This window comes from Thunnus albacares, chromosome 3 (genome assembly GCF_914725855.1).
Source record: "Thunnus albacares chromosome 3, fThuAlb1.1, whole genome shotgun sequence".
Lineage (NCBI taxonomy): Eukaryota > Metazoa > Chordata > Actinopteri > Scombriformes > Scombridae > Thunnus > Thunnus albacares.
The window spans coordinates 8,440,187-8,463,294 of NC_058108.1; the positions used below are offsets into that span (position 1 = coordinate 8,440,187).

Genomic DNA, 23,108 nt, shown 5'->3' on the forward strand with positions numbered 1-23,108 from the left:
AAACTATCTGCAGGGCTAGATACCACTAGGGATGAGTGAAAAAAATGGGCTTCAGCAAGTTGAATGTACCGGCCGTTTAAAAACATTTTAATATAGGAGATGTCTGTTACTGTTTATTTTATGAAAGATGAGTAATTGAAATAAAACATTTAAAGGTAATAGCAGATCTTGTCATGTGTTAGGACTGTTTCCAAGCTTCAGTCTGAAGTGAGAAGATATTACAGTATAAGCTGAGTGGTGAACTTGTATCGCACTAAGTATACAAATATGACTAATGTCAAGTAAGGCAAGTAAGGCAAGTTTATTTGTATATCATATTTCAACAAGAAGGCATTTTAATGTGCTTTACATAAAACATAAACTGCATCAAGACAAAATGTAAAAGCAACAAAAGACAATATAAAAAGTTGTAAGTACAATTTAAAAGAGTTAAATAGAAAATAAAAATAAGATAAAGTAGAATAAGACAGATAAAACGGGTGTTTAAGTCACAGTCCAGTAAGATATTAATCAAAAGCCTCAAATTTGGTTTAATAAAAAGAACAGAGTTGCAGTAGACTCGCAGTTTTCTGAGAGTTTGTTCCAGATATGTGGAGCATAAAAACTGACACCTGCTTCTCCATGTTTAGTGCAATGTGCAACTTTTTCTCTCTCTCACCTTTTTTCTAATCACTTTCACATTGAATGCGGTATATTAAAATACAACTATAAACTAATAACTTGGATCAAGGGTACAGATGAGATCTGCTCCCACAAACCAGAGCCTGGAGAAGATGAACCCAGGAAGACAACAAGGCCATGCACTACAGACGCACCGATCACTGATTGGTCAGCCTCTTCCCCAGCTGGCCCGGACTGTCCAATCGCTGTCCAGTCCGCAAAACCAGTGGCGATCCACGCAACTGAACGCCCCTCACGTTGCGCACATGGATCGGGTCTAGGTGACCACGCCACACCCAGCAGACCGAGGCTGCGTCCCCGTGCTGGAGGAGCAGCTTGTGTAACAGCTGTATGAGCCAGTGCCACCGACGGCAACCGGTTGCGCCAGCACCGTGCCTTGTGGAAATGTCCAGGACGCAGAGGAGGCGGCGCATGCAGCGGCCTCTCAGCGCGACACGGGCCGAGGAATAGTTGAGGATACTCGGACACAGTTTGTGAACAACAGTGTTTGCGTGCGTATGGTTTTGCCGTAGCTGTAGCAACTTTTTTGGAGGAATGAGAGGCGTATGGTCGGCTCTCAAAATGGGGTTGTTTTTGCACGCTGTCGGCTCTGTCACCCCCACCGAGTCCGCAGCAGAGAGGGTAAGCAGTCAAAAACAAGGGCTGTACGCTAGCTAGTTATCCGGCTAAGTTAGCAAAGTGTCTTCACTAGCTAGTTAGCTATCCGGTTAAGTTAGCAAAGTGTCCACACATTTATTAGCTTGTTAACAGTGAGCCCAAGCGTACCTGTAGTATAGTATACCGGCTGTCATGAAATATTAGCTAGCTTTAACTTGTACTGTCCTGTCAAGAGAGATGATAGCACGCTTGCCTGGCTGGTTAGCTGCGGTGGCTAACGCACTTAGCACTGTTGAAGTAAAGTGACAGCCGGGAGTCAGGGCCTCGCTCTGATGTGTTGTGTTTATGGTAGAAGGTTGACATTTTAGCCAGAAATGAGTTGCATAAACAACAGAAGCAGTAATTCAGGTATGAATTCCGCCACACAAGTAGACATAATAACTAATTGGCACATGACTTTTGTAATTATCTTTACCAGATAAACACGTAATAGCTGTTATTGTCTGAGTTATTTACATTAATTATGCTGACGAACCTGTGTGAAGATAGTGTTAAAATAAGTTGTCAATTAGTTCATAATGACGTTATAATCACTTCCTTCCCAGTCATTAGGCCATCTGATACTTTTAGCTTTTATGTAAATGAACACATTTAAATGAAGAACAATATTTCTAAGTGTTAAAGGTAGCTTCCTCTGTATTACAGAAAATGAACCACAGGCTTCAGCTTCCCCCTTTCATTTTTATAACACATTGTACTGATGTACAGCTCCAAAGATAATAAATTGCTGTAAATGTGATTTAAATAGCATTCTTGATTCTTTCTAGTGGGTCAGAATGCAATTTCGTAGTCGCAGTGCAGCAACGTAAATCGAAATTCACAGCCAGGAATGAATCAAAAATAAGTGTGTTATTGCCTTTTAGATGCAAAGTTACATATTTTGGAGACCTGCAGTCATTGTAACATTATATATTGTTTACCACGTGTAATTTGAGTGGGCAGTTTGATGTTATTAGTCAGCATCTGGTACTGTTCAGTATTTGAATTTCACATTTGGGGAAATTATATAGTGCATTTTTGGTGAGCCAGTGATGCGTAATACAAATGTTTAAAAACACACACAAAGCAAATATTGGGTTGCTTCACTAGATGACTATGGAACTTCTACTTATGCCTATGTGGAGGCACTGCAGTTTTAGTATTGTGTTGTAGCAGGCATTTTTGTCTACAGTGTTGTGAGTCAAGAGGTGCAGCAACAACAGTCTGCATTCTCACTTATTACAGACTCAAGGATGCACCAGAAGTACTTCTTCATGAGCTAAAACAAATTGAAATGATCAGCTGACACAGAATTCCAAAGATTTTCTGGGCAATCTAGCATATCAAACATCAACAGTGTTGTGTTGCCATTACTGTATCTATTAGCTATTGGTCATTCCAGTCATCGTGAGAAAGCAGTGAGAAAACCATATCAGGACCTGGTCAGTCCTTTCATACAAGATAACAGCTTGTTTGTTTTATCAGTAGCGAATGTGCCAAGATATCTCTGAGGCCCACAAAAGTGCTGAAGTTTCAAGTTCCTCTGCTGTCCAAGAATTTTGCTAAGATATCAAGGCACAAAGGTCAGAAAATAATAGACCAAGATGGGTTTTTGATGTTTGTTTTTTTCCCTAGGGTAAAAATTCCAGCTACCATTGTTATCACATGCGGTATCTGGATAAAACTATGCCGGGGAACAGTGTAACAGTGAATGTATGTCATTTGTTTCTGCCTGTGAAGCTGAGTTACATCACGTCGCTCAGGGCTACTTCTTCTCTTTGCAAACTCCTTTCAAGAAAGTTCACTATATCCACATCTTTCAAGATGAACAATAACTCCAGTCTGACCCTTTCTAAATCATAACTACAACTTGATTCATATGTAGATTTCTGTCAGTACAGCTATAAAGCCCATAATATTTCAGATCTTGACAAGTCAAAAATTTGTACTTTCCAGCTGATATGAACTCAATCACCGTGATGTATCAGGGGGCTGTTACCTCAAAAAGTTTGCAGCTGTTTCTTCTGTTTCTTTACACAGCTGTTTATAGCTGCAACAAAAAACCAAAAGACTATAAAAACATTACGCTTAATGGTTTGGCTTTTTACCTAAAACTAAGGCTGTGTGATATGACCAAAATCTTATATCCCGATATAGGTCATTTCATATCCAGATAACAATACACATAATAAAGCACATTTTCTGTAAATTCAATGAATAAATAGTGTATATAAAATGACTACATGGAAAGGTCCTTACTCATATTTGATTATTTTCCTCCTTTTATTTAGAACCTTTGTGCGAATTTTCAATTAAGCATGTAACAAAATATAAAACATTACTGGTTGGAGTCCTTCTGTTCAGAATTACCCTGTTCTGTGTCACGTTCACTCTCCTCTGTTTGTTTGTGTTGCTTTCATGCAAACTTCCTGCCTGCATTTGTGCCGTGTGCTTTGCAACACAGTGAAATAAACAGTAGAGCATAATATGAAATGATAGACGTTTTTCCATCATCACACGACATATATCGTCATATCGCACAGCCCTACCTGATACGTTGGATAAGAGCTTGTAAAGCTGAGTTAACTACTATAGTCACATGATATCATGGGCCAAGCCAAGGACCCTTGTCACTCACCATCACACACACCTTAATAGCATAGGTATTGTTTTGCTTTTTGATAAAAAAAAAATTGAGGATAAGCTATAAGAGTGATGGTCCCCAGCCAGTTCCATATTTGACTTTTGTTCATCTTTGATCTTATACCAAGCTCTTTAGTGCAAAAACATTTAAAAAAAAAAAGGTTAAAGAGCCCCTCCAGACATGTTGTAAAGTAAATAAGAATACTCTGCATGGAATAATAATATGTGTCTGACATGTTTTTTTCCACAAATTACCTTAAAATCACATCCCTCATTAAAAAAATCTAGAATCTATGAATCTGCAAATATTCATTTCAAAAGTTTATCTGCTGGATACAAGATGTCTCTTACTTCACTGAAAAGTTCATTCTCAGTGTTTGTACACTGGAAGCTACAAGTTTCCACATCACACTTGTGTAAGTTGTATATCGGACCGCGACTGGCTCAAAAGTAGTTGCGATGTTACAAATCATGCTCGTATGTGTGACCCTTCATATCAGATTTTCAGTGAGTACAGAGACACTTTCAGCAGATGAATGTGAAAACAGCTTCTAGTCTCAAACTCTGCACATGTACATCATTCTGCACAGAGAAGCTCAAACATCCAACTGTAGGAACAACAAGCCAAACACATTTTTGAGTGGAGGGGGACTTTAATAAGTCTCCCTTAATCAGGGAAACATAAGCATAGGGTCAGCATCCTTGACATGTCAAAACTTGTAGTGTTAATTCAGTCATTAGTAAAACTAATATTAGTGAAACAGTGAATGAAATTATATAGTTATAGATATAGTTGTCATACTAACCCCAGCAGAGAAGATGATGGTCAGTGGGTCTTCCTCATCCTCATGACTACTATGTTTAGCCGGTCAGTGTTAACTCTTATGTAGTTCTTATGTAGCAGTGCTGTATCAAAGCTAGGTTGTAGTTATTTAATATTAACAGCTGGACTTTGTCCAAATCTTGTATCTGAAAGTGAAACGTTAGCTGTTGGCAAACATACAGTATGTTCTGACACTGAGATAAAATGAGACAACTGTCTCTTCTGGACGTTGAAAGTCGGAAGACATTCTTCGGGGGAACGTACAGCATTAACGGTCGCTACAAACGCGTCAGCAGTGTTTTGTTTCGCATAACCTTGATGACTGTGAAAGAGCACCTTTCTTTGTTGCAGGACAGAATAATAAATAAGGGGTCAACGAGGTCTTTACGTGCATCAGCTAACTTGCCAAGTCCTACGGGCCTGTGCTAAGTGGATCAGCTCTGACTGTGCAGTCAAGAATTAACTAATAACCACAGCCACTTCTCTCCAGGATCAGTATTCGATAGTCACCAGGGGATTTTGAACATTGTCTCATTGTCTGCTCATTTCAACAGCTTCTCATTATTAAGGTTATTATTTTCTAATGCGGTGTTCATTTCTGGGACGGTAACCAAATCCGCCTTTAATATGGTAGTATAGCATGAGAGAGGAGGATTGTTTCATCGCTGCCTGCTTGGATGGGAGACAGAGGAATCCAGTCTGTGCAGATTCTTTGCTCGGTCACTGTCTGCATCCTACAGGATAAGTGAAAAATAACAGTTACTCAGGGATGGTCTCAGGTGACGTAGAAGTTCTCAGGTTTAGCTCTTTCATCGAGACCTTTCACCTCCCATTTTCAGCAGCACGAGTTAGTTTTATTTTGTGGAGTCACATGCATGTTGAAGATTAGCTGCTAGAGCACTTTTTTTTGTGTGTGTGTGTGAAGGACTGTTTGCGAAATCCCGACACTCTCCCTCCACCTTCAGTACTTGGCTATCTTTATGCAGCCCAGGCTGAAGACCCAAACAAACTAGATGCCTATCTGTATCAAATTGCAAAAATGGCCCAGACTGCCAAGCAGAGAGCATATGGTGGAGAACAGTCAGTGAAAACAGCTGAACTTATCAGAGACAAAGTGGGGGGAACAGAACATTGTGTGTTTATTACACAGAGAATTAAATCCCTCTGTGTTCAGCTGAGTTTTAAAACATGTCAAACAAGTTGATAAGGTTAAAACAGCTGTTGAGAAGTGATTCATCACTAAGGGTTGAGGCCGCGGCCACAATTTATGTCAGCAGTCGGGTTTGTGCTGATCTAGTGGACTTGTGTGTGTGTGTGTGTGTGTGTGTGTGTGTGTGTGTGTGTGTGTGTGTGTGTGTGTGTGACGAATCATTCCTGCGTTACTGCTCTCCGTCTGGCTTTCTCAGTGCTTTTCTTGCCCCTTCTCTCCCTGCCTCACACTTGCACACACCTCTCACCACTCTGTGCGCCTTATTATCATGCAGCGCTCCAGTCAGGAGCTCGCTCTCCGCTGCTGCTTGGAAATTTCCGTAGAGCAATCCTTGTCCGCTGTTTGGGCCTGGATTGGAGTGGGGTGAGGGAGTGTGTGTGAGTGAGGGTAGGGTGGACAGAGAGAGAGAGAGAGATATAGAGAGAGGGAGGCAGGGAGAGAGAGTGAGAGTATGTTTGAGAGCTGTTTGACTTTTTCTTCTGTGGGATAATGACCCATGAGGTGGAGGGACTTGTCTAGGATTTTTGGACCTTGGATCATCATGCCTTTTAATCTGGGACCCACGCTGGTAATCTATGGAGAAAGAAAACTTTCCTTATATAGAACTTTGGCTAGCTAATCATTAAGCTGATCTAGAAGAAAACACCTGAGGGATCATCCTGGAAAAATCCATAGGCCTTTCTCATGAGAGGATTTTGATTACAGTGCTCCCTTGTCTTTTGGCACTATCCTGATCTATCTGATCTGATTATGGTCTAGCCAGGGTCCTTTCACAACTTAACTTTTCATGGGGGCGATGGAAATTAGTAATGCGCTTTGTAAAGTTAACTTTTGATGAGGCAAGAGTTTGGCGTATTGATAGTAAAGACATGAAACAGACTGTTGGAGTAGAGACAGATGCCTTATTGATTGTGGATGAAAGTAGACCGTTGAGCTGAACATCTTCTGACATTTTCCGAGTTCTGATTAGGCCTCAGCTGCACTTTTAAGTTGAAATAGTTGATTAGATATTGTGCAACATACTGAGTGGTTTTGTGCTGGCTGAGATTCAAATATGTGCACTCGATATGGGCCTTAAACACTGATGAAACTCTAGCAGCTTACCAGCACAAGTGGCTAGCACCACATCCATTGCTAAGTATAAATGTTGGCTACTAGTGTTATGGTAATTATTCTAAATCAAAGGTCAGGGTTAGGTATGTAGAAATATGTGTCTGTCCCAGTTTCATATCATACAGTGATTGTACACATCATGTTTGCAGTCAGTGTACTAGTCTACTACCGTTTTATAAAAATATGAAACGATGCCATCAGACGTCAGAAAGAGGAAACGGTCTTACTAAAGATTTACTACTTTGTTTTTTGATATTTGTGGCGCTCTTGCACCACCATTCTCAAGTTACATTTTTCTTAGCTGTAAGTGTCCTTAACGCGTTGCAATAACAGTGGGGCAACAGTGCAAATTAATAGCACACTTAAAAATGAAGCATTTTTTGTGTATGCATACTGGCTGTTTTTGAGTTTTTTATTTTGTTGCTTTTCCAGCACACTACATACTCAAAACTAGCTTAGAGTTATTATGTATGGAATTGGGACACAGCGAATGTTACAGTAAACTGAAGAAAAACGTACATATTGAATTAACTCCACACCAGTTGAAATCACCACAGACAGTTTTCACATGTCACAGAAGGAAAAGCTCAGGTGTAAATAATCAAATTAATGACGGCTGGATTCCATTTAGCTGCTTCAGTTTCAGCGTCCTGGTATCGTTCCAACTTACTGGGACACTTGAAAAGAACAGAACCATCGTTAACGTTATCAGTAATACCTGTGCTTTTCCTAATATGACAAGTCAAAAAAAGTCCTGTTGTTGTTTTTATTTGTATTGAAAATGAAGGTGTAAGAGCACCATCAGTTTAACAAGTTATAACCACATTTTAGCCACGCCAGGGAGAACATGGTGCTCTGATGATAACACGGGTTCTAGTAGTCTAGTAGCAAGTTTTTACCAGTATTTTGTTTTTTTTACCAGTGGATCATGAAACAACCAGACTGGGCAATCAAAATGTAAGAAAATAAAGTAAAGCAAGGATTATCAAAAATGAGTCAACTGAAACCAAATGAAACTGAATTGAAAATGACAAATGTGGAAGAGTACAAAACTAATTATAATGCATAATTACAAATGTTCATAATTGTGATGGCCTTTCAATGCAATGCAGGTTCTTTTGAGTAAATTGGTTGCTCTGCTTAAGTGACAAAAACTTGAAAACTTAAAGTTTACCATTTTCTTCTTCTTGCTCAGTGAACAGTCAGCTGGACTGTGTTGTTTGTGGCTGAAAGTAACATCATGTATATAATGTGGTTTATTTACAGTAGAATCACTTACTCATTTTATTACACACCATCATTTAACTTAATTAACATCTGAAAACAGACGGCTGAACCAGTGATGATTTAGTTTGTGTCATCATAACGAGGGTGAATATTTTCAGTTATTGTATTTAATTTATGTCAAGATTAATTTTTCTTACTTTACAACAAACAGTAAAGAGTATTCTCTGTTGATCAGTGTGAAAACAAAATTAAAATGTACAAATGTAGTTTCACTCAGTGTGACTTATCGTTTTTAAAGAACAAAACTTGATACATGGTTGGGGGGCTTGGTTATTTTTTCATAGGCCCTGCACAACGTAACCAGATGCCTCGAGATGTTTTATTTATTTTTAAAGTTGAGCTGTTGATGATGCATTCCTTTTTAAAGTGACAGTAGTGTTTCTCCTGCTTGTCTTGCAGAGCCTACTGCACTGCGAAGGCGTCAACAACCAGAGTTACATCTGTGAGTCCGGTCACTGCTGCGGAGAGTCTCAGTGCTGCAGTTACTACTATGAGCTCTGGTGTAAGTGTCCGTTCTTTCCTCGGTTTGTCTCTCTGGTCTGTATCCCCTCTTCTCCCTCCCTCTCCTTTATAGGCACGAACACACAGGATTTGATAGAATTAGCCATTGTGATGTTAAACTATAGTGATTACCTACTTAGTAGCCCATCTAAGATGAATAGGATGGAACATATGGGGTGAAATACTGATCCTGAGAACTGGGACATGTTTTTTTTTGCGATGCCAGAACTTTGTAGGCTACTTTATCGTTCCTGGAAAATAAGAGAAAAATGTTGAAAGTTGTTCAAAAAAAAAAATAATGTGGCATCCTCAAAATTACCTTTATGTTTTGTTCTTTGACTGAGAACAAACTTTCAGAAGTGCTTTAATGTTGCAAGAACACTTTGACATGTGGGTTCATTTATCTATAAAATGCGCCAAACATGTCACGTCGTGTCCATTTTAAGTTACAAAAAGTTTATTGTTTGCGAGGATATGTCAGAATGTTGTTTAAAGATTTGCAGGAAATGTTTTGATAGGGCTGTACAATATGATGAATAGTAAATTTAGGTTTTAAAGAGATTTATAATGTCTGTAATTCAGATCTTTTCCAGTCCTCAGTAGTGGAAAGGTTGATTCAAGGACAAAGGAGGCGTATTTCAGTTGGTGTAGGTTCTTAGAAATAAGCAACATTCAAACTGGAGTCAGCTTATTTATACAAACTTCATAATACAACATTATCTATTTATTAATGACCTGAGGAAGAACACGGCACTGTTTTCCCTTCTAGTTTAGATATAACCCAGCTTTTTCAGATATTGCACAGTAGTAAAAGAGCAGAGCTGATGGCCATCAATAAAGTACTAAAAGCCCACAATTAATTCTTTAGAACTGAGAACAGAAGATCTCATATCACTTTGAAGGTGCAGTCATGACAATATGTCGGCATCTCTTGAAGATAAGAAGTTAGTAATGAGGCATTGAGGACGTTAAATTGCACAGACATGCACCGTACCGGGCACCATATTGTATAGTTTATATTCTGATTTTCCAGAGACGAAGGCGGCCTTGCGCTGTAGTCCTCGAAGTGGTTTCCCTTTTTTTTTTTCTTTTTTTTTTGTCGACGTAGTGGCAGTTCACTTATTTCAAACACTTTTAACATAAACTGGGGCGTTTTTGAAGCCTCACTCAGTTTTTGTCCCCTGCTGCTGCTGTTCAGACTGGATTCTAGATAGCACAGCGCCACAAATAATTAATTTGGAGAAAATTAGGACTTGATGCCATACAAGGGGGGAAAAAAAAGCATAGAACGCTCCTAAATGGCGAAGCCGTGCTGGGATGTTCTTGTCATTGTTTATGACAAAGAAGAACCGCATCTGCAGTTCAGTTTAATTGTGTTTGTCGTCCTCCAAAATTTCAACATTTCAAAATTAATGGCTCATATTATTTTTTAACATTTATTTTCCTGCTCGGTTGGACCAGAACATTTACAAATATGACAAGTGTCTCTTAAGTGAGAAAGCAGAGAGCTCAGAGTTGAACTAGTGATACAACTGTGGTGTAAATTATGGGGTTGCTTCAGAGAGAAAGAAATGGGAAAGGCTGTAAATCTGTCAGTGCGAGATAAGAACGGACTTGGACTGTTCAATGATGATTAAATTGACTATATGCCAGGAAATGCACCACATACATACGGTATACAAGCATAAGAATGATTCACTATGATAGAACCAGATGTTGACAGTATGTGATCTGCAGTGATATGTTGGTGTTAGCAGCAGGCACTTTGTTATATCACCACAAGCCAGTAGAGTTAAACAGCATGGATACTGTAGAGCACAATTCTTCCTTGTTTACTATTTATCAGCGTGTGTGAGTTCATTTAGAATATCAAGCAAAACAGTCACATTTACATTTTCTCCATGTTGTTGTTGTTGTTCCACTGGAAAACGTGACAGGTTTTGTGTTGATTTTTCTCTTCCTGTAGGGTTTTGGTTAGTGTGGGCTATCATCTTCATTTTGAGCTGCTGCTGTGTGTGCCACCATCGCCGCACCAAACACAGACTGCAGCAACAGCAGCGGCAGCACGAGATAAACCTCATCGCTTACCGTGAAGCACACAACTACCCCTCTGTGCCCTTCTACTTCAGTAAGATCTTTATGAATTCTATTGATGACTGATAGCAGTTATTCAGAAATGCTTAAAGCTGCATTAATCAGAGCACTGAGAATAAATGTGTAACGATCATCAATCCAACAACAGAAAATCTTGATTATGATAGTGATAATAAACAACAAACTGAAGAAAATACAGAAAAAGTCGTCCAGTCAGTTGGTGAATACAATGCATTTATAATTGTTTAATTCTAAATTCCTGTGGTTTGTTCGAGGGAGGTCCTACTATGTACCTCTTTCCCACACATCTTAGCTTGGAAAAGCTGTCAGTTTCTTTCAGAGACAAAAGAATCACCAAATTGCACATATTAATCCTTGCTGTAAAAAAAAAAAAAAAAAGCACTTTTCCTTACTCGGTAAACATAAATTCATACAAGTGCATGTCTAAAGAACAGAAAATCATTAAATGTGTAGGCTTTGCAGCTCAGCCTTCCACCTGCAGTGTACGACTTACACCTGCGTCAGGTCTGTTGTAGAGGCGACAATCTCACGCAGTCCAGTAGCTTCTTTTATCGTTTCTTGGAGAGACAAACATTGTTTGTTTGTTTTTATGAATAATTTTGAGTCAGTCGTTTTCTAGTTGCATCAAACTGAGGAACTTAAAAGTAGGTTAAAGCAGTGGAGCCTGGCTCAAATGTAATGTTTGCGCTGGGAGCCATCCCTGGTTTCACACAGCGTCAGTACCTTCCCTGTTTGCATGCCCCAGTTTTCAGGAAACGGCCAGCATTTCTCTCTTGGTACCTTGCCAGAGTTGCAACACCATCTCACACACTGCTGCAATGGTCCTCAGCACAGAACTGACCTAGAAATGAGCTTGTTTTGACCTCAACTGTTGTTACATTTTCCTCCCGTGGCTTTGGGAATGCTTGAATAGTGGTCTAGGAAGTTCAGCTAGGGCACTCTGATCATACAGGGGTCAGACAATGTTGTGTATTTAAAAAACAAAACCAGTCCATATAATTGGTGCTTGCCTTGCTTAATGTATTACTCCAAATTGAAGTTGTGTACATTTATTTCAGTGCATATGCAAATTTATTGTATTTCTGTTTTCACTCAGAGCTGTTTTCTTTCATCTTTTTCTCCGCAGGGTTTCTGCCAAACTACCTCCTGCCTGACTATGAAGAGGTGGTCAACCGGCCACCTACTCCTCCCCCTCCCTACAGTGCCTTACACACAGGCCCAACCTCAGTGGCTTCTAGTCCACTGTCTCCTGAGCAGCAGGAGGGACACTGTCCAGCCATTCAGCCCACTCCAGTGCCCCCAGTCTCTGACAGTCTGTGCTGCAGACCCAGCCTAGAGGAGCCACAACCCCCCACTTTAGACTTAAGGCCCAAGCCTGACAACAAGCCCATGCAGACAGCACAAGATTCAGGCATGATACTGCTGTCAGATGGGCTCAGTAGGGAGGGACTCATCAGCCAAGAGAAAAGAAGCGGAAGTAGGGAAGACTCTTGCAAGGACCCGCTGCTGAAGGACCTATCAGAGGGTTGCTCTGAGGACAAAGATCGCCTCCCCAACGGAAGGAGGAGACGATTTACAGGGGACTCTGGGATTGAGGTGTGCGTGTGTGGCACACGTGGGAGCGGCAGTTGCAGCGGAGCAGGAGGGACAGGCCAGGAAGGCAAAGAGTTGAGGGAGCTAGAGAGCCTGCTGGGGCGTGAGGGAGATGACGACGACGAAGAGGAGGAGGGGGAGGAGGCCGGCGACTTCTGTGACAGCTGTGGCCATCGCGCCTCCTTCAGTGTGGAGGAGGAGCAGGCGCTGGGCGGGCTGGAGAGGCGGGCTGCACGAGGGCCGTCAGGACCCCCTCAGTCAGCTCACCAGATAGGCAGCGCCTCACTCCACCCTCCAGTGTGCCTCCTCCTCCACACCATCAGCGAGCAGGAGGGAGCGCACCACAGCACCAGCACTGAGCCGCAGGGCTGAAACAGTTAACACACCTTCGTCACAGAGGGAAGGAGAGCACTTGGCACCGAATATGGAGGCTCGGAAGAAAAGGCTTTTGTGTCTGAGCAAGTGTTTTATGTCTAAAAGTGAGTATTTGTTATGAGTGTGTACATCTTAGATAAAACAGGTGTGGGAGCAGGAAGTGGAATCTCAACTGGAAATGAATGAGATTGAAAGGTTGAGAAAATCTGCTCCTCCCCACACTGGAACAGTGGCCTTAACCTGTGTATTTTGGGTTATATGTGGGCAGTGCAAGCCCTTTAATAGCCTGTGTATAGGTGTAAGACTCACTACACTGCGCACACGCACACACACACACACACACACACACAGTCCTTCAGTGGCTCATGCAACGGAAGCTACTGACACACGTCAAAGACTTGATAGCTGAGGCTGTGACAGGACAGGACGTTCAGTGCTCGGGATGAAGGCAGCTCTCCTCACCGAGCGCGTGCAACCAGTTTCAACAATTTTTCAAAGCCTTTCTCCGCAGGCAGGAAACTAGGTAGTAAAAAAATACACACAGCAGGAACATTTCAGATGAGTGCAATGTGTGTGTTTATGCAAGCCGATACTGTACAGGGACACCAGAACAAGACTGTGTGGGACGTCCCGTTAGACTGATGCTTCTAAAGTGCTTTTTCAGCGACTTAAAAACCGCTCTGCCTTATGTCTGTTTTTGTTGCTCTCTATCTGACCTGCTAGTGATAGAGAAGTATAAGTGCATTAACACATCTTCATGTGAGCAGTTCCTATTTTGCACAAAATGTATTTATCTTTATAAATGAAGCTTTTAGCTGAAAGAAAATCAGAACAGAAAATGCGTAGTTTTTTTTCCATAAATTCAGTCTTAAATCGCAGCACATGATTTACTTCTCAAGGCAACATTCACTTTGTTGGTTTATATACAGTTGTTTTGTTTTGTTTTTAAACTTAATTTAATGAATGTTTGTAGCGTGTGCCTACCCAGAAAATGCAGAAATTTGACTAACATTGATAAGCATCAGTGAAACCCTGAGAGACACTGAGACAGCAGGTAACTAAGCCGTAACTAAGAAAAGAATATGAAGCTTTTCAGAGATTACAGCCAGAATGGGCAACATCAGACCTCAAACTTTTGTGTCAGTTATTTCAATAGATTTCCACATTCACCAGCTATACATGATAAAAACATAAATCCTGAGCACACAGGATTACACTCTTTGTATTGGATTTTCATATTAGCAACATTCTTCTGCTATGGTATTCATAAATTCAACATAACATATAACAAACTATGTTTTTTTTAAATGGTTTTTTTTTAAAAAGTTTTCTTTATTTTGTTTCATTTATCCCACACACAACACATAATGGTCATGATTGTAGAGCAAATGCCCAAAGTTTGTGCACAAATTATTCATAATATTACTATTTAACCCAACCAGCCAATTTTAGAACAAAATGTCTAACAATTGCAGCCTAGTGATTGGAAATATACCTCTTGGGGTTACAGAGGATTGAAAACTGAAAAAATAAACCAAAATTATCAGTGGAAAAGACAGAAAAACTAAAAATCAGATAAGCTGCTAAAATAACTATAGTAGAATATCTATTATAATCAAGGAGGGTACAGGATATTTCTGAACAGCAAGTCTTTTTTTTATGATGGATGAAACATTCTTGGCACAGGATGTGGTGAACAAGCAATATGATAATGCACTAAACAGAAAACAAAGACCACGTGTTATTAAAGTAAGAACATTTATTGGTTCCATTCATTTATCTCATCAGTTTGAAATGCCTTTTAATAGCTGGTTCTCAGCTTGTATGTCGTAAATCTGCCCTTTAATTACAAATCTCACTGCAGCTGTAATAGATGTTGGTTGATGGTGAATGTGCCAGAAAAAAATGCCACTGATTTCGATATTGAACATGAGTGTGAAACTTTTACAAATGGACTTGTTTTGATTCATCGTTTTTGATCGCCCACGTTCTGAAATTAACTGGAAATTGCAAAGGTGTTACATGCCATTGTGATGTCTTTCTTTGGAGAACCCTGCACACATTGCAGTGTCTGCAAAGCACAAATGTTTCAACCATCAGTCTCACAGATTTACACATATTCGCACCTGAAAGCATTATAACAGAGGATGTCTCCTAAAAAAGTAGTACCTTTAAGCACAAGTTGAATCGTTACATGTAAACTTTCTCTTTTGAGAATAAGCTGATTGAATTTTACCCATCAAAGCCTGAACATGATCTAATGTGCTTTATATGTTGTTGTTTTTTTTTTGCTATTTGTGAGGTAGAAAATAATAATGTGTAATTGTGATACATGTAGTACAAAGATGAGCTATTTTTCATATCAGTTGAATCCTTCGAGCGTGATTGGAACTGTGTAGAATTTCAAAACCACTTTATATTTTCAAATTGTGTACAGTATTCTGTGACATGCTTGTGAACCAAATAGTTGCTTTTATCATTTTTGTGAAATCATTAGCTTTATTTGTTTTATTTTTTCTCATCCTGGGTATTATTTTATTTCTGTTGAGAAAAGATTTAATTTCTTTTGAGACTTATCCTGAAGTTGTGTTAAAGGGTACATACATTTGACTAACATGTAGTAGATAGCTTGTTAACAAGATCAGGGGCATCTTGCCAAAGACACTACTTTTCTGTCTTCACCAGTGTGTGTAAGGTGGTTTTGCACATATTCTTTGAATGTTCTGATCATAAGCCATTTATTACAACAACCAAGATGGATGTATGTTCAATAAACATACCCTTTTAAATTCAAGCATGACTGAGTCGTGTTTATTTTTGATGTGGGTAAACTATACTTGCACCTCTCAAAACTTCAAATATAACATGCAACATAGTAGCCTATGTTATGCAAGTGACATGCTGTATCAGAGTTCAGCTGTGATTCCAGACAGCGAGGGACAGGGTTTGCTGTTGAGCAGGAAGCACGATATGTGCAGTCTAATGTTCATTTTATGCAGGCAGTAACCCTCTGGACAGCTCTTTCCTCGACAGTTTGTGGACTTTGTTTGCAGTCGGGACAATGTCAGAAGAAAAGAGGTAAAAACAACCTACTGACATGCCTCCTGTCTCCATTTGTTAGTACAGTAACGTAGCTAACATTATAAACAGCGAGTGGCGTGTTGTTGTTTCCTCCATTAAACGTTAACGTGAGACGTAGCCCTTAATTCATAGTGACGTTAGTTACGCAATATTACGTTCAAATGAATAACTTACACTTTAAACATGGTGAATACTACATATAACTTTTAGCCGTAGCTAACAGCTAGCTAACAGTCATGTTAGCAGTTAGCAGATAGCTAACTAACTTCCTAAGCATGTGTGAATTGAAGTTAACGTATAATAATTTCTTTTTTTAAAGCTGTACTGCTAAAAGCTTCGCTGATACCACCATTCACGTGGACGTCAAGGTAAGATAACATGCATCACATGTACATTACACTATTGCCATTCTAGCTCAAGGGTTTTAAAAGCTAAAACACTTAATTATTTCGTTGTTCAGTGGTATTCATTCATGCTAACGTTAGAGTAGAAGTGGTCTGTAATGATTAATTATGCAATACCTACCATCTACTATTTTTTGACAACCTGCTGGAGTAACTATTGCCAACTTTTTTCCTGCACATGCAGGATTATTATGGCAAGGTGCTCAAGAAATCCTCAGACTTGAAGAGCAACGCCTGTGTGGCTCCAGCCCAGCGCATCCCTGCCTTCATCCGCCAGGCTCTGAAGAAAGTGCACCCTGAAGTCACTGACAGGTTTAATGGGCTGTTGCACTCTCTGCTGTTGCTTCACATGTACTTACACTTATAAAAAAAATAAAGTACTGTTGCAGAGATACTTACAATGAGTTTCGCTCTCCCTCAGGTACTATGGCTGTGGTCTGGTGGTGCCGGAGTGTTTGGAGGGCTGCAGGATACTGGACCTGGGCAGTGGAAGTGGGAGGGACTGCTACATGCTGAGTCAGCTGGTGGGCGAGAATGGTCATGTCACCGGCATTGACATGACTGAGGACCAGGTACTGTATGTCAGCATCACAGTATAGTGGACTGATTGCCTGCAGTAACATCTCGATCCATGTTAAATATTTATGTGGAAAACTTAATATAGCAACTGAAACCATTAGTGAAGACTGCTACTAATGTCTTGTAAGCAACAACTCTGCAATTCTGGATTCTGAAAGACAAAATTTCTCACAGCAGTAAATGACGAGTCCTTAAAGGCATACCATGCAAGATTTTCCTAAAAAACAATGTATAGTGTCATACAAAAAAATCACATATCACCCACTAGAAGGGTGTGGTGGTGTCTGTATCAATAGACACCCTGCACTCTGCCTGTATTTTCTTATTTTCTTATTATTTTTCTGTGTGTAGGACATTTCTGGGCATCAACCTTTGGGAAGTGGGTGTGTAGCCCCCAGCAAATAACAGTGCACAGGGTGTGAGGTCAAGACTCACAGCACAGCAACCAGCTTAAATCACTTTCTCCGTCTCTCTCCTCTGCTCTCTGTCTCTATGTCATGGATGTATAAAGAGCTGCAGGTCTATGTCTCTGTTTGACTGAGGGTGAGGGTGAGCCACACACACGCAGAGCATTGAGGCCACAGCCCTGCATTCACACAAAATCCGGCAATATGACACCTTCCCGCAGGATTGTGCAGAGGTTTTAGTGTGTTTATTTGTGCTTTAGACTGTAACTGCCGTAAAACAATCAGAAAATAACATTTTATTTATCTGATTCACTGCTTTGTTCTCACTAGCATCACTCCCTCTCTTCATTCACTCTGTAGCTTGTTCGACCAGCGCTGCTCTCAGCTCATTCTGTTGTCGTTTAGCCGGGGAGGAGGAGCCTACTGTGAATGTTGTGTTTGCAAAAAAGCAACTGACAAATCCTGCATAGTATGTCTTTAAAGGACAGGTTCACAATTTTTCAAGTCTGGTTTAGAACAATAGTCAGGAGCCCAAATGAATGTTTTTTCTTGCCATAATCATTCCTCTTGTTCATACTGACCATTAAGAGATCCCTTCATAATGATCTTACAATGTAAGAGATGGGGGACAAAATCCAGAGCCCTCCGTCTATACTAAAGTGTATTTAAGTTTATCTGAAGATAATATGAAGCTTCAACTGTCCAAATTACTCAAATCAAGTCAGTATCTTTCAAAGTTACTGTCTTAATGCCAAATTTCCTCTTTTTGTAACTATTCTTCCACTGCAACTCAATAGGAAAACACTTTCCGTCGAGACCCAAAGAGGGAATTTTTTTTTACTGTCTGTTCAGTCTGTAACTCTGGAAGATATACAGCACACTTTATTTGACTAACTCAGATGGCTGAAACCTCATATTATCTTCAGATAAACTGTGGATTTTGCCCCCCCATCACTTACATTGTAAAGGCATTTGGAGGGGATCTTCTAATGGACAGTATGAACAGGAAGATTGATTACAGCAAGCAAAACCTGTTTGAATGTTCATTTGGGCACCTGACTGTTGTTTTAAGACAAACTTGAAAAATCATGAACCTGTCCTTTAAGGACTTATTTTGACTCATTTACTGCTGTAAACATGGCAGATTCGGATATGAGTGCAACCGAACATTATTAGCTTCTGACGAGTAGTACCACATGACTGTTGAAAATGAAACAGAGACCTCATACTAGTCTGTGTTCTCCTCTAGCTCGAAGTGGCCAGAAAATACGTTGACTACCACATGCAAGAATTTGGCTACAAGAAGCCCAATGTCAGTTTCGTCCAGGGCTACATTGAGGCCCTAACAGAGGCGGGTCTGGAAAGGAGCTCATTTGATATCATCATGTAAGATGTCTCTCTTGTGTCCCTTTCTCACTCTCTTTGCTTCTTATTTTAATGCTGTTCAATTATAGAGAAACTGTTTTGAAAATATGACTTCCTGTCATCACTTAGTTCCAACTGTGTGGTGAATCTCTCTCCAGACAAAAAGCAAGTACTGGCTGAAGCCTACCATGTACTCAAGGTACACTGCTTTTCACTTAGCTTTTCATATCAAATCTCACAAAACATGACAAACGCATTGATGTTCACTACTTAACACTGCTCCTCTGTTGATGGTTAGGATGGTGGTGAGCTGTACTTCAGTGACGTCTACAGCAGTGGAAGACTAACAGAGGAAATTAAAAATCACAAAGTGCTGTGGGGTGTGTCACATTAATATCCTACTGCCATAAAAGCTTACAGACACCTGCCAGTATATCACATTGTAGTTTATCTTGGCAGGTGAGTGTCTTGGTGGAGCTCTCTGGTGGAAGGATCTGCTGCGATTGGCTGAGGAAGTGGGCTTCAGCCCCCCGAGGCTGGTTACAGCCAATGTCATCACTGTTGACAACAAAGAGCTGCAAGACATTCTGGGTTTGATACTAGTTTCTTTCTATATTATTATACTTATTCATTCAATTTTCTTGTTTCTGCGTATTTCGTTGTATTCTTTTACTCCGTAGGTTGTGGGCGGGTTACACTAACAAGCATTAATTTTTACGCTTGATGAAATTGATCCTGTTGCACCAGCATTACAATGTGTTTAAGACTTAACTGGATTAAGTCTAAACTCTCTTGATTATGCATATCTGGATTGTGTCAGCCTAGATTGTGGCTAAACTAAAATTATTTTAAAGGCTCTGCATAACTACACAGGCGTTTCCACTTATTCTGGCTAATTAGACTTCTGCTCTGGTTGAAGACGGAGGAGAATTATGTGAACCAATGAGAATAATAGTTGTCCCGCCCTGACAGGTGCAAAGCTAACAGGATGGTGAGAGAGATGTCAGTCAAGCCTAGTCTGTACATGCCTACACAGGGGTCTAGAGTAGAGTAGAGTAGATTGTCCCCAAGGGGAAATTTGTCTTGGGCACTGTCCTTCAGTCTGTTGCTGACATTTGACATTGACAATTAAAAACAAACTGTAAGAGTTAAAATGCAAAAGTGTTAAGTGCTAAAGCGCTCGTGTATTTATTGCACATTGCCCTATTACACTAAGATTTAGCATTAACGTTCAGAAGCTTGACAGAGGCTGGAACAAACGATAGCTTCAATCGGTTTGATTTGCACTTTGGCACACAGAGTCTTCTTCCTGATGGCAGAGGTTCATACTCAGAGAAGAGGGGATGTTTAGGGTCCAAATTGATTTTTGTTGCTTGTTTCATGACTGCCCGCTTGTGCAGGCTCTGTATGGGCTCATATTCTTTATTCCTTATTACTGGTCTATTACCTGTCTAATTAGCCTTAATAAGTAAAAACACTTGTGTGAATGGACCATGGGTATATAGGGTCTTTAAGGTTTGAGCAGGTGTTAAGTGACATGTAATTCGGTGTAACTATGAATTACTACTCCTGTGGATCCAAATTAGGCCATGTATAATGTTTTTCTTAACAACAATGTTTACTCAGAAGAATATGATGTTAATACCATACAATATACACTGTCAACAGTAGACGACTCTAGAAGTTAGTAACTGTACTGTATGGTTTTGTTATAACAGAAAATGATACAATGCGTGTGTCAGTGGTTGTCAAACAGTTTTGAACACAACTGCCAAACTCTAATAGAAAAATCTATAAATGCCACTACTATTTTATTCGATTTTAGAGATTTACCTGAGCCCACATTTGCAGTTTTTTAACATTGTCACAGTGGCTTTGACCAGCTACACTATTTTTTGTTGTTTTTTGCATTGTGTGACAGTGTTTTACATTGACACCGGATTTTATATCCATGCTTATTATTTTTAAATTAACTTCATATTGTTTTCTTCATATTTCTAGTGTGAGTGATGTGAACACTAAAACCGTAATTGTTTATTTTTTAATTATTGATTCTCATTGTGGTGTAGATAGATAGATTTATGTTTTTATTATTTAGATTTACAAAGCTAGGGTTAGATTTGACATGCTGTACAGCTCTGTTTAATGTTTAACATAAGTTTATATACATTAAACTGGCTTCTACTAAACCATTATCGCTAACTGATAATTGCGTTGGTACAATGCTGACTAAGGATCATTAGTTCATTGTTCAATTAATGTATCAGTAACACATAGATTTATGTATTTCAGGTTTATGATTCTGATGCAGTTATTGATTCTCTTTTACCTGTTCTGATAATACAGGTGACTTCAAGTTTGTCTCTGCCACGTACCGCCTGTTTAAGCTCCCTAAGGGCAGCACCAAGCCCTGTCAGGTTATATATAATGGGAGCATTACAGGGGTAGAGGACAGCTTCCAGTTTGACTGTCAGTACACCTTCAAGGTCTGTAGCACCATCTGTTAAATCTCTTCTGCACATGCACTGAAAGCAAATTATGTCAGGTGTGGGTGTATTGTACAGGCCGAAGAAGTGGTGGAGGTGGATGGAGAGGTGGCCAGCATCCTGACCCATTCCAGATTCGCAGAAGACTTCACTTTCCAGCCACCGGGAGGCCCCTGTGGGCCCTGTGGAGTCAAACCTAAGGTCAGTGTCACAGCCATCCTCTCAATCTCCATCTAAATTCAAGGATGTCAAAATGTTTCTGTCTGATTTCTCTTTGAGCACTAGAGGTCAGTATGTTTGTGTTGTCCATTTGAAATATGTGACACACCCAGAGAGCCCCACTGTCTTAACTGTGCACATAATCACACACGCATGTGTGTACTAGAAAGCATGCCGCACATTCTCACGCACACACCCACATACCCACTCAAACATACACATGCACACATTCGCAAGCACAAGGTCAAGCAGCTGTCTTGGAGTCATAACCAGACTGTGGAGTCATGCTGGGGAACCTTGAACAGGAAGGAATGTTCTCTTCTCAGCTAAAGGAATGCCATCTTATCAGCTCTCATGGTCAATCTGTGCACACACACATCTACAAACACCACTATACATTTTTCAATGAGTACCCTAACACTTAAATCACCGATGACACTTTTCATTTAGTTGTTGAGGGATTTCCATTTAGATTTGTGGAGTACATGAGTAATCTGAGTGGTCTGTCCAATGGTTCAACCTTTGGACTGCCCCTCTGAAGTGAAATCAGGTCGAGGTACTTTTTCTCTAATCAACACAGCTAGTGGGTGATAATGGTAATAAAAAGCCTTTGGTCTTGTTCTTGAAAGCACAGCTACTGTAAAATCCTGATTTAATGAACAACCAGTGTCTGATAAAAGAGATTCTGAGCCATACATCAGGAATAAACGTACACTGATGAACTCAATTGATATCAGCTTCTTCTCTACAGAATTTTCAGAATAATCATTGGTTTTTACTGCCAGAAAATAAGAAAAAGAGAAAGAACATATCTGTTTTTAATCTATGAATCCCACATTAATCTTTTTTTTTCCCCATTCCTGATCATTTCTTTGATGAAACAGTGGAATTATATAATATGAAACAGTAAACTCCCAATGACTTCTACTTTGTTTAACTGTTCATACAGGCAGGCAGCGTGGATCCTTTCGAGCTGGTCTTGCAGCTGGATAAAGAAAGTCCAGGTTCAGCCACAGGGGGATGCTGCAGCACACAGTCTGTTGCCTGCTGCAAGTGATGGTGGGAAGAGAGCAGAGAGCATCATAACATTATCATAACAGTAGTTAAAATGACCTAAGATTTTAACAGTGGAAATTATTCCTTACCTTAATAAGATAAGCATATAATTTATTGTCATAATTATGTTTCATAAACAGAATGACAGCTTTGTATCAAGGCAAAAACCAAATACCCAAAATTCATAATTTTAAAAACAATCTTGAGCAGTATTAGAAACTGTAAAATAATGTGGTGCCTTCATTTTATAATGCTTTTTTTCATTTGCATTTACATTTCTACAATAGTAGATATCTGAATTTCATACCTGTTTTTTTCACACCTTCATCATGACTGTGCCATCTTTGCCTAAGAAATGACACTACCTCTGTTGTAATACCTCTAATTTAACACTTATTTAGGTAGTTTATTGATAGGTTTTTACATAATGTGTTCTAATTAATATTAGCATTATTAATTATGGTGTTAATTTCTGTTACAGGACAATAAATATTGTTGATCATACTGTATATCAGGGGTTCTGTGCTTTTTAAG

At 39.8% G+C, this 23,108-nt stretch overlaps 2 protein-coding genes across 3 annotated transcripts; both read left to right on the forward strand.

The window, feature by feature from the left end:
- The first annotated feature begins 888 nt into the window (after positions 1–888).
- wbp1lb (WW domain binding protein 1-like b) lies at positions 889–15,771 on the forward strand. Of its 2 annotated transcripts, none has more exons than XM_044346175.1 (4): positions 889–1,302; positions 8,793–8,895; positions 10,861–11,022; positions 12,136–15,771. In XM_044346175.1, the coding sequence occupies exons 1-4, from the start codon at positions 1,216–1,218 to the stop codon at positions 12,972–12,974; spliced, it is 1,191 nt and encodes a 396-aa protein (XP_044202110.1). In that variant the 5' UTR covers positions 889–1,215; the 3' UTR covers positions 12,975–15,771. The 2 variants fall into 2 exon arrangements, with proteins under 2 accessions (XP_044202110.1, XP_044202111.1); XM_044346176.1 differs by lacking the exon at positions 889–1,302 and adding an exon at positions 6,122–6,561.
- Positions 15,772–15,868: 97 nt separating this feature from the next.
- On the forward strand, positions 15,869–23,083 carry as3mt (arsenite methyltransferase). Its single transcript, XM_044346177.1, has 11 exons — positions 15,869–16,055; positions 16,378–16,426; positions 16,647–16,774; positions 16,884–17,034; positions 18,698–18,834; positions 18,943–19,012; positions 19,112–19,193; positions 19,273–19,404; positions 21,160–21,299; positions 21,378–21,500; positions 22,468–23,083. The coding sequence occupies exons 1-11, from the start codon at positions 16,039–16,041 to the stop codon at positions 22,573–22,575; spliced, it is 1,137 nt and encodes a 378-aa protein (XP_044202112.1). The 5' UTR covers positions 15,869–16,038; the 3' UTR covers positions 22,576–23,083.
- Positions 23,084–23,108: the final 25 nt, after the last annotated feature.

Coding starts and splice junctions, on each gene's coding strand:
- as3mt (XM_044346177.1), top strand. Junction 17,035..18,697: donor TTGACATGACTGAGGACCAG/GTACTGTATGTC, acceptor GTTCTCCTCTAG/CTCGAAGTGGCCAGAAAATA. Junction 19,405..21,159: donor AGAGCTGCAAGACATTCTGG/GTTTGATACTAG, acceptor CTGATAATACAG/GTGACTTCAAGTTTGTCTCT.
- wbp1lb (XM_044346175.1), top strand. CDS start 1,216: ATGAGAGGCGTATGGTCGGCTCTCAAAATGGGGTTGTTTTTGCACGCT. Junction 1,303..8,792: donor CCGAGTCCGCAGCAGAGAGG/GTAAGCAGTCAA, acceptor CTTGTCTTGCAG/AGCCTACTGCACTGCGAAGG. Junction 8,896..10,860: donor TTACTACTATGAGCTCTGGT/GTAAGTGTCCGT, acceptor CTCTTCCTGTAG/GGTTTTGGTTAGTGTGGGCT.